General features: G+C 33.2%; 1 protein-coding gene across 1 annotated transcript; it reads left to right on the plus strand.

Moving 5' to 3' along the window:
• The first annotated feature begins 12,043 nt into the window (after positions 1–12,043).
• On the plus strand, positions 12,044–16,275 carry LOC133308709 (probable cyclic nucleotide-gated ion channel 16). Its single transcript, XM_061509389.1, has 6 exons — positions 12,044–12,490; positions 13,700–13,912; positions 14,045–14,355; positions 14,475–14,586; positions 14,748–14,984; positions 15,391–16,275. The coding sequence occupies exons 1-6, from the start codon at positions 12,044–12,046 to the stop codon at positions 16,129–16,131; spliced, it is 2,061 nt and encodes a 686-aa protein (XP_061365373.1). The 3' UTR covers positions 16,132–16,275.
• Positions 16,276–17,114: the final 839 nt, after the last annotated feature.

Genomic DNA, 17,114 nt, shown 5'->3' on the forward strand with positions numbered 1-17,114 from the left:
CAAGAAACCTCAGTAAGACAAGGGGTCCTCAAGGATCTTCCACCCCAAGCTCACTTACGTGTGCAATATAAGTTCTAAAAGCATTTATATCATTATCAGTTCCAAAACTATGTAGTACAACAGATATCTATGGCATGTGTATAATCACTATCTACTGGCCAGAGAAATGTAGGAATACGTATATTCCTTACATGTAGTACAAGGAACACCGCTTGCACCTCACCCTATTGTATATTCTACATACTCAGGCTTACCGTATAGGTGGAACACCTCCATGCATATCAACAAGGCACTAACATACAATAGCTCAACAGCATTTCCAAAACATCAAAAACATGTAACACAGCATGCATATACCATACCCCCATGGGACATGGTGGAACCACAACATGGCTAAACCGAGGACACGAAAGCTTACCTTGCAAGCTAACTATCCAAGGCAAGAGTCCACACTAGCTCAAAGCCCGCAAACAGTACAATCAAAATATGTTTATACAGTAAGTAATCATCAATAACCATCTATCAAGGTTACATTAAGTGATTAAGGCTTTCCATCTCATTATAAGTCATTTTATGCATTTTCTGCAGGAGGTATTCTAATACTCCTCGATGAGTATTCGAATACTCCTCGATGAGTATTCGAATACTCCTCGATGAGTATTCGAATACTCCCTGTCTCCAGAAAGTATTCGATTACTTCTATTAAAGTATTCGAATACTCACAAGTATCCGAATACTTTTCCCCCCAGTATCTGAATACCTCAGTATCCGAATACCAAACCTTACTGTATTCGAATACTTTCCAGTATTCGAATATTTCTTCAAAGGTATCCGAATACTTCTCTTCCCAGAAAAGTATTCCAATACTCCTGCAATGAGTATTCGACTACCTGATGAACAAGTATTCGAATACTACACGAAAAGTATTCGAATACTTCTTCAACAGAATGCAGAAATTCGAGCCAACTTCTGCATAATCCCAAATTTAAAGGTCCAAATGTGATTGGGAGTCCAATGACTCCCTAAACAGATAATCACCAACATGTTATGAACCCAAAAACACATTCTTTTACTAAAATGGTTAAAGTTCCTATTTTTAATAGATTAAACAAGCTTAAGACTCCAAAATGACAAAGAGTGATCATGGTATACCTCCAAGAGGTTAAAACTCAAAAAAGACTCCTCCTTGGAGCTTCCAACAAGGCACACAGGTTCTGACTTCCAAAAAACATGAAACCCATATTAATGTCTTAGAAAGAAAAATAAAGTGTACTTGGGGTCCTTCTGAGAAATTACTAAGAAAATTTCAGTTCTTTGAAATTATAGTCCCTCTAAAATTAAAAGAAAATCCACGTTAGTCCCTCAAAAATGATTAATATAGATACTTTTTTTAAGGGATTAAAATGGATTTAGTGTATTTTATTGATGACCATATTTACTCTAAATTACCTGTATTGCTGTTATTATTTAATTGTCTATATATTAGTTAAGAAAGAAGGTTATGTTAGAGAAATTAATAAAAGTTAGTTAGATAAGAGTCATAATAAACGCATAAGAGTAATAATAGACATATAATTAACAACATAATCATAACCATACAAAAGAAAAAGAGTCATATTTCTGTTTTATTTTATCTCAAGAAATATCATTTTGGATAATCATAACCAAACAAAAGATGAAAGCATTAAATATGGAGAATTATAACCATACACTTGTCATTATTGTACGTAAAGCGGCTTTAGAAATAATTTTACCACACACACACACATATATAGATATATTGGACTTTTGTAATGTTTGATTGAAATAGAGTTTGTATATATATATATATATATATATATATATATATAAAAGATATTGTAACAACCAATTAGTATTACTACCAATCAATTTCATTGTTAGATCGACTATGTTGATCCAACGGTTATATTTATTTCCATCTTTGTATGGTTATGATTCCCTATAGTTAATACTTGGTATTTATTTTCACCTTTTTATGGTTATGATTTCTCGTATTTATTTTCACCTTTTTATGGTTATGATTTCTCGTATTTAATGCTTTCACATTAAATATAGGGAATCATAACCATACAAAGATAGAAATAAATATAACTGTTGGATCAACATAATCGATCTAACGATGAAATTGATTGGTAGTAATATTGATAGTAATACTAATTGGTTATTACAATATCCTATCTCATATATATATATATATATATGAGAAAAATATTTCTTCGGCAACTTGAGATAAGTTTTTCTCTGGCCACCCCAAAATTACGTCGTTTTGTTTATTTATTTCCTTATATTTATTGGTTCACCTTTAAATGGTTATGGTTTTCTTTTTCTCTCTCTTCCTTTATTACCATTGATCCATCTTTGTAAGGTTATGATTTAGTGACTGGAGATAAAGTTATCTCAAGCAACTTGGGAAACGATGAGCCCATATATATATACACACTCTCTCTCTCTATATATATATGGGTAGGATCCTTTGAGTCTGATGTCAAATTTAAAGTTTGACACCTCATCTGAGAGCCGTTAGATTAAAAAAGATCAATGGTGTCACATGCTTACAAATCAGAGTCGTTGATCTTTTTTGATCTAATGTCTCTCAGATGAGGTGTCAAACTTTAAATTTGACACTAATGTCAAAGGATTTTATCCCTATATATATATATATGGTTGATTCGGGGGAGACGAAAATTTTAGGAAATTTGGGATTTACTGTTAATTTTACAAAAGTGTTGCATGGCTTTCCACGTTGTAACACCCCACTTGCACGTTACTTAAACATTATGCCATGTTTGATGCGTCGTATAAGGCCTCATAGTATAAGCTTATACTATATATTATGATATTCTCAGTTATTTGGTATGACTATCGTATTCTATAAGCTTATACATCATGACCTCTTAATACATCAAAATGATGTATAACCTAATCAGGTCTACAGAGGTGGGGTTAGACCTGATAAAGTTTTGATGTATTAGTTCCATATCTCTCTTCCCTTTCTACCCTTCTCTTACCCATTCACGTTCGACCCTCACTTTTCTTCTCCCTACGCCACCAGCCTTCTGCTATCACCGGAGAAGCGTTGCCACCGTTGTCGCCGTTAACGTTGTCATCCCTTTCTTTTCTGCACTTTCAAGTCAAAAAATAATAATTCCACTACCCCCTTCATTCCTCACAAACCCATTTCGTTTCAACCCCACAAACTCCCTTTCCTGATTCAACTCTCGATGACCTCTTCTTCTTCCTCCACGTGTATCTTACCGTGCTTTAATTTCTGGGTTTTCCAAGTCCCATCGAGAACAAGAAGCATTGTACCTCTTCTTTCAGATGACAAGTTCCTCTATTGACCCCCAATGAATACACCTTTATTGCTGTTTTAACTGCTTGCATTCAAATTTTGCATCTTCAATTGGGTCTTTAGATACATGGAGCGGTAATCAAAAGCGAGCATTTGGACTCTCTTTTTGTTGCAAAAGTGTTTATGTGCGAAGTGTGAGTATTACCAAGTTGTGCTTAAACTGTTTGATGAAATGCACCAGAGAGATATTCATTTTTTTTTCTAGCAAGGTTTGAATCTGTTCTCACTACATTAGAAGATGTTGCTAACAATAACCCCCAGAGCAGCAGAGTTTCTTGGCGTATTTTTGCAAAAGTCATAACAGAGAGTGTAGTCACATTAAAAGATATTGGCAAGTTAATACATGATGGTGGAGAGGAACCTGGGAGTTTCTTAAAAACTGGACTTGCAAGTGATGTTCTTGGAAGCATTTTGGAGGTAATAAAATCTTAGAAGGGTGATGTGGTTCTAAATGAGATTCAGAAATCTTATGTAGAATTTTTTTCTTTGTGAGATAGGTTGGGTAGAATTTTATATATGGAATTTCTTTGTCTTGATATTATTTCTCTGACATCTTCACTGCAATTGTAGAAGGTTTAATTGAGCATAAGAAATTTTAGGCTGAATTATTATGTCTGCTTGATCAATGAGCATCGAGAATCTTTTCATCTTGTTCTTTATTTACTGCACTTATGGTCGAGATCCATTTTATGCGATCAATGCTGTCAAGTTACTCCATATTTTTTAAGTTGTCCTATAGTAATGTATGCATTTTTTCTTGGCGTTTCCAAATCATCCAAAAGTAGGAAGTTGTTCCATAAAAATATTTACAAGAATTCTATAAATTGTTTATTAAATGGTATTTTTATCAAAAATATTTATTTTTATCCTATCTAGTATTATACAGTGCATTACCAAATACTGAATAGTATTATCTTATACAATACATTATCTTATATAATGTCATGCCAAACGCTTGATAGTATTACTATCAGGCCATATCCTATCATATGCACCAAACATGCCCGTGTCAAATTTAAACTTTGACACCTCATCTGAAATCCATTAGATAAAAAAAGATCATTGGTGTCACATGCTTACAAATCAGAGTCGTTGATCTTTTTTGATCTAATGGCTCTCAGATGAGTTGTCAAACTTTAAATTTGACACTAATGTCAAAGGATTCTACCCCTATATATATGTGTGTGTGTGTGTGTGTGTGTATAGGAAGGTTATACTTACAACCTATTTTTGTTTACAACCATAATCTTAACCGTTGATTGTCGCCAATCAACAGTTATCATTTATTGCGAATTAATAATTAATTAATAAATTTAATTTATGAAAATAATAACAGTTGATTGGCGAAAATCAACGGTTAAGATTATGGTTGTAAAAGGTTGTAAATAAAAATAGGTTGTAAGTATAACCTTCCACACACACACACACACACATATATATATATATATATATGGTAAAATCATTTCTGCAGCCACTTTACGTACAACTACGACATGTGTATGGTTATGATTTCCCACATTTAATGCTTTCATTCTTTATATGGTTATGATTTCCTGCATTTAATGCTTTCAAGTATATATATGGCAAGTATTTGATTGTTGTACATACAACAGCTGCAGAAATGTAAACCCCTATATATATATATATGGTTGATACGAGGGAGATGGAAATTTTAGAAAATTTGGGATTTACAGTTAATTTTACAAAAGTGTTGCATGGCCTTCCACGTTGTAACACCCCACTTGCACGCTACTCAAGCATTAGTATAACACCTCGCATTTCTAAGTTTAAATATTAAAATATTAAATGAGAATTAAAGAGAAGGATTAGTGAAAATCCTGAGTATAAGGTCAAAATACAAAGAAAGGGCAAAACGGTAATTAGCCAACACACAACCCTAGGAAGATAAAATTGAGTAGAAGGTCTCAGATGATAAAAAAAACCCTGGAAATGGATTCAGAACGAAAAATCGAGTGGATAGGCAAATTCGGGAAAAATTGATGAATAGTAATTTTTCCGGTGTAAAAATACTGCAGTATAATTGTACCGATAAGCGTGAAATTTTTATCAGTATTTTTAGGAAACAAAAATATGACATGAACGAGAAAAATACGTAGGTCATGAATTTGTGGTTGAAATTAGTGATTGATTAAAGTTAAATCGCGTGTGGGGCCCACCTATGGCTTAAGTGACTTAAAAGTAACATTTACATGACACATTGTCTCTCCTCTCCTCCCTTCTTCCCCGTGGAACAGCCCTCCCCCATTGTTCTTCATGCAAGTTTTGGTTCAAAACTTGTCTCCCTCCTAACTTCATCAATTCTTAACCGAATCGGACGATTCTTGTCTTGAAATTTGATGGAAACGATCATTCGAACTCATTCCACCGATTAGTTTCCCTTGAAACCTTCTCTATTGTGAGAAAAGAGGCATTTACAGCCACGGATTTTAGGGAGAAATTGGGGGTTTTGGAGTTGTTGCTCAAGCTTTGCTTAGGGATCAATTGGAGGAGCCTTTGTGACTTAATTGTGGATAAGTTTCAACACTTTTGATGGCTTAATTTGTGGATTTATTTTCATGAACCCTAGACTTGATTTTGTTGATTTGTGTTGTTAGAGAGCTCAAATGCAAAATGTGTATTAGATGATAATGCCTTAGAATGATGTGTTAAAGCTAGAAATGCCATGAAAATTTTAGGTGAAAAATATGGATTTTAACTTAGTGAAATTTTTGGTTGTCATGACTTTGGATTTTGGAAATATCTTAGGATTGATTGGTGAGTTGTTGCATGATTGTATGTTGATATAATGAGATTGTATGAGGTGTGGAATGATTAAAATTGAGTGAGAATCCTTTGAAAATTCCAAGTGATAATTCGGCCATATAGAGTGTTTTGAGGAATTGAGGTCGTTTGCATTGCTTGCTTGATGTGTCAAGTGTTAAATGGTATTTAGATGAGTTGTGTGTTGGTTGGAAAGAGAAAGAATCAATAAAAAGTAACAAATGGTGTTAAGGGTCATAAAGAAACATAGAGTGAATTATTAAGCAAAATGATGCTTAAAAGACGTAAAACGGAAAAACAACACTTGAATTATCCTCTTGGAAACCTAAGGATATGTAATAAAATGAGAAAGGAAATTTAGAAAAATAAATTTGGATTTATGCCTTGTTTGGCCGAACCACCTAGTGTAGGTGTAGGATTTTGACGTTTTTCGCGTTTTGATGGAACTGTCGTGTGCTGACGCTTCGTACATGGATGTTGTAGGTTATCGTACGTCGATTTGAACCCCGAACCGTGAGTCGGAGGATTGCCCTTGGTCCTGGACCAAGTGGAGTGAGGTAAGTGGTTGGATCAAAGCATGTATAATTGTAAATTGGCATGTGTTGTATGAGTTCTTGAGTAATTGGGAACGTCCTATGTGTAGGCGTTCTGTTGAGTAACAAACTTGGAACCTAAGCTGCGGGGGAGCTAAGTGGAGTAACATATTGAGGTAACCTCTTGGTACTGGAGCTTGTTCCCCTTGTGTGTTCCACCACACCTGTTGAGGGTGATGGTAGGAAGTGTATATGAGTAGTGTAGAACAACATGAGCATGCATGTATCATTTATGAGGGTACTTATGTACCGAGTCTCTGGCCAGTAGAAAGTTAGCCTTCGGGCAGTTTCGGACTTCCACTGGATAGGTCTCCGAGAGGGAGTTCCAGTTGACCTAGGGTCGTGGTGTGTAATCTGGGTAGGAGCACACTAGGAAGTCTCGGGTGTATGCGGATGGGAGGGTTACCTTGGTTGGTTGTTCTTGGAACACGCCTTGGATGAGACCCGTAGGCTTATATATGTCGAGGACGTTGCGTGGTATTGGTAGCTACCATCCCGCTTCGTCGTATTTTGTATCCCGATATTCCCCAGCTTCTCTAAATCCCTTGCTATATACCGTTTTGAGAGATGTTGTTTTATATTATTTATATACAAATTTTAGACGAACTTCGGGAGAGCATATCTCCCTCCACAGAGGTCCGATAGGGACGTGCCATACGCCGTTTTGAATCTTGCGATGTCCCCTACACTTTGTTAAAATCTTAGAATTGTATGGGTTGTACGCAGCCTTGTGGAAGCCATTGAAGACGGACTGCCCAGAACGCATTTGTACAGGGGCTGTTTCTGGCAGTTTTTGGGAATTTTATTCCCGCTTCGTTTCTTGGTCAAATTAAGCGTACGATATATCAAATTGAAGGTTGAGGTGACTAGTTTATGGTGTAAAAATTTGTGAGCAATTGGATGAGTGGATTTTCTGCAGTAATTAACGTAGTGAGAGACGTTTGGAGCCCGTTTTGGGGTTGGTTGGCAGTTTTGCTTGTCCAACTTCAAACGGCGATATCCGGAGCAAAGAGATCGAAATGACTCGTGTGATGACTCTTTAGAAAGGTAATTAGGTCCTGTAAAAGATACTAAAAGGTGAGACGAACACGAAGAAAATTGGGAGAGTATGAATGAATATACCGAACCACGTTCGAATAGGTAGAAAACGTAAAAGTGTGAAATTGGTTAAGCGGGTTTATGGGAACCCCTTAGTGACTTATAATAACTAAAGTAAGTTATAAGAATAGTTTAAATAAGTATTCCGCAAGAGTTTACAGTTATGGTCACAGCTTTTAATTATTACGCTTTTTATGGTTTTAAATGCTCGCGTAATAATCGGGAAAAATTTACTCGTATTTTTTTAAATGAATTGTTGTGATTGTAACTGCGCTTAATATCATAATTAATGTTAACAATACCGGTGTACAACGGGCTGTTACAATTAGTGTCTTATAAATAAGGGAAAAATGTGTGTCATTTTAAAGGATATAAAGTTGTGTCATTTTAAGTGAGAGAAAGAGATAAATTGTGGGGGAGAGAGAGTGGACAAAAAAAAAGTAAAGGTGTGGGTCCCACCTCTTTGTGAGAGTGAAGTGATACAAGTTATGTCATTTAAAAGGACAAACACTTTTCCCTATAAATAATTTAGGGAGAATTTAAAAAATCAAGAAATATGCACACATAATTTTATTTAAAATGATACAAAGTTTCATGCTTTAAAATGATAAATATTTTTTCTTATAATTATTCAAGAAAACTTTGCAATATTATAGCACTTAATGTTTTTAATAAAAAAATATAAATATTGAATGAATGAATTACATAATTTATTAATTAAAATTTATACTACTAATAAACTAAATTTAAAATCAAAAGATGATATTACACATAAAAGTTTAAATAAGAAATTACTGATATAAAAAAAAATAAGAAATTACCAACATCCTTTGAATAACAATATGAATATTGAAACAATTTAAAACATGTTCATCAATAATTTCTGATTTTTTTATTTACTTTTGAAATGTGTTAAAAAAATTACTCAATAAATCATTATTTCAGATACACAACAAACAACCGTAAAAAGTATTAAGTTAAAATTATAAATATTATATAATAAAATGAACAATAATATAAACACTTGCATGTCAAAGTAAAAAGAAATACATTAAATACAAAAATAAAATAAAATATGCGTTAATAACAATAGATGGAAATGATAAACTACACACTTACATATATAATAATTAACAAAATAATTAATCAATCAATAATTGTTCTCTCTTAATAAATTTCAACGTAATATATATTTTTCTTTTAATAACAAACAACTAAGCTTTTATCTCTCCTGTTAGCCACTATCTTTATAAATTTAATAATTAAAATATTATTATATTTAATCAATAATTTAATGTTATATAACAATATAAAAGTACATGCCATCATACATGCACATATAACTATATAACTTAATTAGAAACAGTAGTAAATTATTGTATCACTGGTTTCTAATGATAATAAATAAATTACGGTGTTATTATTATTATTATTTAAAAAATACATTGATATTTCTATTTATTTTAAAAAATATATGAAAAACTCTTGATTTATAGTTATTAAAAAAAAAGGTACTATATAGCCATAGCTATTAATAACTTAATAGAGAGAACATTTATTTATTTAATAAATTTAATTTGTTTAAGGTAGCAAGAGACAAATGACTCTCTTTTTTTTTGGTAAGCTGACAAATGACTCTTTTTAATCTAATAAAACTGAGTAAATTTACTCACATAGTCACATATATGAAAGCATAAAAAATAGTATTCCTCAATGATTTTGAATTCAGAAAAAATATAATAATATAAATTAAAATAGAAAATCATTTAAGAGAATATTTAAATTTTAAAATAAATAAAAAATTTATTTAAATGTATTTAATTTATGTAAAATAAATAAATAAAAAATTTCAACTTATCAAACGACGTGTATACTAATTTAAAAAATTCAAAAATAAAATTATAAAAAAAATGAGGAAGGTTATACTTACAACTAGGGGTGTAAATGAGCCAGGCTAGCCCAGCCCAGCCTACAACCCGGCCTTTCAAAAAAGTAGAGTAGACTTAGGCTTATAAGAAAGCTTTTTTAACAAATAAGCCATAGGCCAATTTTGTCAAGCCCGGCCTAAAGCCTTGTAGGCTGGACTATTTAATTTATTAAAATAAAATAATAAAGTAATATTTATTTTATGTGGCAAAGTACCAATACCAACCTTAATTTTTATGTGCATCGCTGCTTCTCCCTCTCGGCTTCGTCTTTTCTCTTAAAACCCCTGTGCTTGTAGCCGACCATTTCCGACAGCCACCTCTGCTTGGAGACTTTATTTCAGCACCCGATAATTATATTTTTCTTATTTTCCTCATTTCTTTGACTTTATTCCTCTATGATATACATTCTAGAGCTGGGGTATTTTGTTGACTCTTTCTTGTTTGTCATTTTTTTCTTATGAGAAGTACTAGTGCATGCATGAATGGAACTTTCTTTGCTCTATATAATTATTTTCTTTGCTTAGTATCTACATTGGGAGGCCTACAAGGCCTGTGGGCCATGTCAGGCTTTCTTATTTTAAAAAATAGGCCAGACTTGGCCTACAAATAAAGTCTTTAATAGGCCAGTAGGTCAGATAGGCTTAATTTCTTTTTACGTAGGCTTGGGCCAGGAAGGCCAAAACCCAGCCTAGCCAGCCCATTTACACCCCTACTTACAACATATTTTTGTTTACAACCTTTTACAACCATAATCTTAATCGTTGATTTCCATTTATTATTTATTGTGAATTAATAATTAATTAATAAATTTAATTTATGAAAATAATAACCGTTGATCGGGGAAAATCAACGGTTAAGATTATGATTGTAAATAAAAATAGATTGTAAGTGTAATCTTCTTCAAACAAAATATAGAAAGACACCTATGATCACTTTTTCTAAAAAAAAATAGGTAAATTAAAAAAGGGGGAAATAATTTCTGCCGTGACAAAAATTATTCCCTCTGTCATAGATACAAAACAGGAGAGAGAAGAGCATGAGTCAATGGCAGAAAGAATAGTTTCCTTTTGAAGCATAAATGATTTTCCCATTACTAGTCTAGTGTAATTTAATATAGGAAAAAGTGTTTTTTATTTTAAATTACATAAAATTATGTCATTTTAAGAGAGAGATAGACATAAGAAAATATTTTTTTATTTAAAATTTAAATTAAAAAAAACCACTCACTTTCTCTTCTATGATTTTCATTCCTTGTGTCTATCTCTCTCTTAAAATAACATAACTTATATCATTTAAAATGACAAACACCAAACCTTTTAGTATATACATATATATTTCGAAAAAAATTATAATTATTGATATTTGTGTGATATACTCTTTTACTCATTCAAAGAAGTAATAGAAATTTTTTTATATTTTGTTTTAACGAAGAGAGAATATGATTTACTACTGATTTCTCATTATTATCAATTGTTATTTATTTGATTTATTTAAAACCATGAAATGATATTTAAAATATATAATTTTATTCAGAAAATTAAAATTTTCAAAATATAGTACACAAATATGCAAATATATATTTTTTGTGTATAAATTAATAAATAATTTATAAATATCATCGAAAAAATTAACATGTAATAAAAAATATAACTAACATATTCGTTTACCAAAAATATATATGTTTATCAGACTCGATTGATCATACGTAATTTATAAATTTATTAACTGTGTTAATTTTTTTATTTTTGAATTACCTTTTTATTTTATATATTCATTATTATTTAATGAATAAATCATATATATTAAATATTATCAAACATTTGGATAAAATTAATTTTCAAAGTTAAAATTAAGAATTTTAAGTAAATTTATAGTAATACAATCATATCTCTATTAACCAACAAAAAAAAAAAAATACACAATCAGATCTCTTTTTTTAAAACATAATATAAGTAGTTTTTTTTCATTAAAATCAAATTATTTTTTATTTTCTTTATTCATTAACTGAATTAAAAAAATGTAAATGACTGATAAGTATAATTTATATTTTCTAAAGAAATTATAAATACATTTATCCAAAACAAAGTATATAATTATGTTCATATGAAACTTGTGCGTCCTTCGTCTGAGATTCAGTTCTCCTTTCATCCGCTCCACATTTTTGGAATCATTTTCTCTCTCCCACTTTCTTTCTCCGTGATTTTCGAAGAAAGCCCATTTGTGTTGTGATGAGAGAAGAAGAAGAAGATAAAAGGGTGTAAAACACAATGATGAACAGCGATCTCCATCGATTCGGAGTGTCATCTCATTTCAGGGGGCGTTTCCCGAAATCGTTCTCTCTAAGAAAGAAAGTGCCATGGTGGTACCAAATCCTTGATCCACGTTCAAAGTTCATTGCACAATGGAACCGTTACTTCCTATATGCATGCATTGGCGCTCTGTTCCTCGACCCTCTCTACTTCTACTTCCCTGTCTCCGGAGACAAAGCATGCATGGAGACAGACTTGGTCCTCGGCGTCTTCGTCACATTCTCACGCACAGTCGCCGACCTCTTCTTCCTCTTCCACATGGTCCTCAAGTTTCGCACCGCCTTCGTTTCTCCCACTTCCCGCGTTTATGGCCGCAAAGAACTCGTCACCGATCCCGGCCAGATCGCCTCTCGCTACCTCAAGTCTGATTTCATCGTTGATCTCTTCGCCACCCTTCCTCTTCCCCAGGTAATATATATATGGGAAATAGTAGTTTGTAGGAGATTACCATCTTACGTAGTAGACATTTCGATAAGTGTGTTTTATTTTCTTTTCTTTTCTTTTTTTTTAGTGGTGGATCTCATTATTTTGTGTCTTATCATAAAATATACTATCTCCTAAGAGTAGACAAACATATATATATATATATATATATGCGCGCGTTATCTTATCTATGCAACCATGCATACAATTTTGGTACAAGGATTAGCAACAGTTCTAAGGTTGCTTCTTGTGATTATACTAAGGTTGCTTCTTGTGATTATACTAAGAGCCCGTTTGGATGGACTTTTTTTCTTCAAAAGCTATTTTTTTTAAGAAAAAAAAAAGTGCTTCTCGAAAAAAGTCTGTTTGTATACATGCTTTTATAAAAAGCAGAAGTCATGAAAAAAGTCAAAAATTTACTTTTTTTCGGAAGCTAAAAATTTTAGCTTTTAAAAAAAGCAGAAGTCAAAAGTCAAATATTTTTTTCAAAAATCAAATATTTTTAAAAAAATATAAATAGCTGTAACTTTTATAGAAAATACTTTTAAAATAAGGAAGTGATAAAAAAAGACTTTTTTAAAAAGGCAATACAAATGAGCCCTAAGTTGTGGATCAAAATAAAGCCATATTTGATGTTTTTTATATAAAAGTTTAGTCTAGTGATCTAGTTAAATTTTGGGCTCGTATCCAGAAGAAAGAGTTCGAATCTAACTAGCTGATGTGAGGATCTTATTACTGGGCAATTTATAATCACTTCTAGAAATTTTCAAAAAAGTTGGAAGGTTTGCCTTGAATCTGATGGGATGTCCATATCTAACTCCGTCTAAACTTTAACAACCAATTTTTTTTTTTATATATAATTTGACCTACTCAATTGCAATAGATTCGAATCATGGGAATCACATGTCATGGGAAGGAACAAATACTCTGAGCACAGGATGCGACAGTAGTATTATAACTATGTACAACTACCGGTTGTGATTGTCTTGATGTGTCACACTCTTGTTGGTGCGATGTACATACCACGGTATTCCCCGGGAAAATGGAGAGGCTCAAATAGTAAAATGGATTAATCAGGCTTGTTAGACACATGTATCTTAAAAAGCATGTGTGTTTTGAAAGAAGGATTGATGGGGCGCTTCTTCATTGATTAATTTTTTTTAGTAATTTTTATTTTCATGTATGGAAGTGCAGATTGTGATTTGGTTCGTGATTCCGGCGGTGAAAGATTCAACGGCAGCTCATGTGAATCACACGCTGTCCCTGATTGTTCTGATTCAGTATATTCCTCGGTCATTTCAGATTATTCCCCTGCAACGGCGAATCTTGAAGACAAGCGGGCTCATAACAAAAACTGCATTGGCAGGGGCATTGTACAATCTTGGTTTCTACATGCTGGCCAGCCATGTAATTTTTTTATTCATTGATATTAATATTTCCAAATATGTTGAAGGTGGAAAATGACATATACTATATGGTTTCACAAATGTTGATTAACTCGTGTGTTCGGGAATGTTGTGTTGTCACTTGTCAGTGCAGGTTCTAGGAGCTTCGTGGTATGTGACATCCATTCAGCGCCAGTTCGAGTGTTGGAGAATAACTTGCAAGAAAGAGATGAATAGAACGCACTCTCCATCTTGTAATCCTTCGTTTCTCGATTGTGCTACCCTCGGCAACCACGAACGCCAAGCATGGTTCAGACGCACTAGAGTCCTCACTGATTGTGATGCTCTCAATGATAAAAACTTTCAGTTTGGAATGTTCGCTGATGCTTTTACTGATCATGTCTCTTCATCAAGATTCTTCCAGAAATACTTTTACTGCCTCTGGTGGGGTTTAAAAAATCTAAGGTAACACTTTTCAATTCAATTTATAGTTTCAGCTCATTCTGCTTATTTCATGTCATAATAATAATAATAGCACTTTTTAAGGTTCTCTAATGTGTTTTGAACCCCTTTCTGATGTTCAGTTCATATGGACAAAATATTCAGACCAGCACTTACAGTGGTGAAACATTATTTTCAAGTTGCATCTGCATAGCAGGTCTAATCCTCTTTGCGCATCTCATTGGTAACATGCAGGTATTATAGAATTATACAATCCAATTCTTGTCATCATTGGGAAGCAGAATATCAAATTCAACTGTCTTTTTCTTTTCATGAAAAAAAAAAGAAATGGTTGACAAATTCTTTTAACAATGTTTCTTTGATTTTGTTTACCTTATTTTTTGTCTTGAAAAAAGAACTATCTACAATCTACAACTGCAAGACTTGAAGAGTGGAGACTTAGACAAAAAGATACAGAAGAATGGATGAATCATCGCCAACTTCCACCAGAACTGCAAGAACGTGTTCGTCGGTTTGTTCAATATAAATGGCTTGCCACTAGAGGTGTAGATGAAGAAGCCATTTTGCGATCTTTGCCTTTGGACCTTAGGCGCCAGATACAGAGGCATCTCTGTCTTGAAATTGTTCGCCGGGTAAGTCTTTTGTTATTGGTTTAAAATGTATATATATAATTGGTAGGAACATATCAAATGATTTGCATTCATAAATTAATTGGGTTCAGTTATTGTTTTGATGATAACATATCCAACTTATTTTTAGTGTATGAATTTGCAATGAAATCTTTTATTTTATTTTATTTGGAGTTCTCCCCCATAACCCCATAAGTTCTTTATGGACTAATCCAGAGTTTGAGGCGAATCCAGTATTAAGATTTCAAACTCCTCTTAAAGATGGTACTCGGAGGATCAAACAACATATTTTTACTCTCACGTACTCAGCTCTCTCATGCATTAACTGAGCTACCATCATTTTTACACTCATATTTGATTATAGGTATGGACATGGTTCATATGGATTTCTAATTCTCGTTATGTTTAGGTTCCTTTTTTTGGTCAAATGGATGATCAGCTCCTAGATGCTATATGTGAACGCCTTGTTTCATCCTTGAACACAAAAGACACTCACGTGGTTAGGGAAGGTGATCCAGTTAGAGAAATGCTTTTTATCATTAGAGGACAAGTAGAGAGCTCCACAACTGATGGTGGAAGATCAGGGTTTTTCAACACTATCACTCTCAGACCCGGTGACTTTTGTGGTGAAGAATTGCTAACATGGGCCTTGATGGCAACTTCTAGTCTTAACCTTCCATCTTCCACTCGAACAGTTAAGACCCTCACTGAAGTTGAAGCATTTGCACTTAGAGCTGAGGACCTCAAATTTGTAGCCAGCCAGTTTAAGCGCCTCCACAGCAAGAAACTCCAACATGCTTTCAGGTACTATTCCCATCAGTGGAGAGCTTGGGGGGCTTGCTTTATACAAGCTGCTTGGAGACGTCACAGCAAGAGAAAATTGGCAATGGAGTTGTTAGAAAAAGAGAACTTGTACTACACAAATGTGATGGAGCTAGAAGATGATGAAGAAACTAGTGCAGGAGAAAGTTCAATGGGGGATATTGCTAGCCTTACTCAGAATCTTGGGGCTACAGTTTTGGCTTCAAAATTTGCTGCAAACACTAAAAAAGGGGCAATTAAAAAGGTATCAATCCCTGATTCTGACAGTTTAAAGATGCCCAAGATGTTCAAGCCAACAGAGCCTGATTTCTCAAAATTCCAAGATTAGCTGAAGTCACATCTGAGGACCGAATTAAGATTGGGAACATAAGGCTTTCTTGATTCCTGTTTCTTTGTATCTATCTAGTTATTTCTCAAAATACCAAGAAACAGAGAATTTTCTCTCAATAGTTTATCTAAGTTGTTGCATATAAGATCAAGTAATTTATGTTGACGTTTGTATTTAGTAAATTGGAGCAATAAATTTTCTTGTCAAAATTTAAATATGGTAGTTTTAAGTCAAAGTATTATGTGGGCTATTGGGGTAGACTATCAGAAGTTAACAATATTCTTGACTGAATTGAATATCGCAAGTTTTTAAATGGGAATGGAAGTTGGCCTAAAAATTTGAAACGGGAAAGGCCCCAAAAAGTAAAAGAGAGATATGTAATTTAAGAAATCATGATGGGCTTAAAGAAGTTTTAATCTTACCGTACAACTGTTTTAAAAGAAATTCAACGAGACATATATATTTGTCACCAAAGAATACAACAAACCAAAGAGGGGTTCACCAAATATTGTACCTGTGATGTAGATTTGAACCATAACCTGAAGTAAGAGTGGAGTTATCATTGGCCCTGAATTTGATTTTCTGAAAATGCAGAGTTTGAAAACAAAGGAATAGAGTCACAAAATGAGAGATGGGAGGTAAACTAACTTAATGAGCAGCCATTGAATAAGTACCCATTGATGTAGCAAAATACATAAATAGAGCGTAGAAAGACATCTAAACATCAGAACTTTATATTCTGATACATTAAAAGGCTATAACTATTCCACATAAAGAACCACAAATATAATATAACACTTGACGCACACTTTGGCATCAACGTAAAAAATACAGGGGCAGCAAGACCAAGTAATCTCAGAAATTCCTTCCCTGAAGGAATGTAGAAGGCAAATGCATTGTATACCTTGTTTGTAAGGCCCGACCGCTTCAAGAATCAACGACTATCCCCACATATTAACACGAGACTTTTCAGTGCGCTTTTT

This window comes from Gastrolobium bilobum, unplaced genomic scaffold (genome assembly GCF_033153095.1).
Source record: "Gastrolobium bilobum isolate Gb01-03AN ecotype WA unplaced genomic scaffold, APGP_CSIRO_Gbil_v1 utg14120, whole genome shotgun sequence".
In the NCBI taxonomy this organism is placed as follows: domain Eukaryota; kingdom Viridiplantae; phylum Streptophyta; class Magnoliopsida; order Fabales; family Fabaceae; genus Gastrolobium; species Gastrolobium bilobum.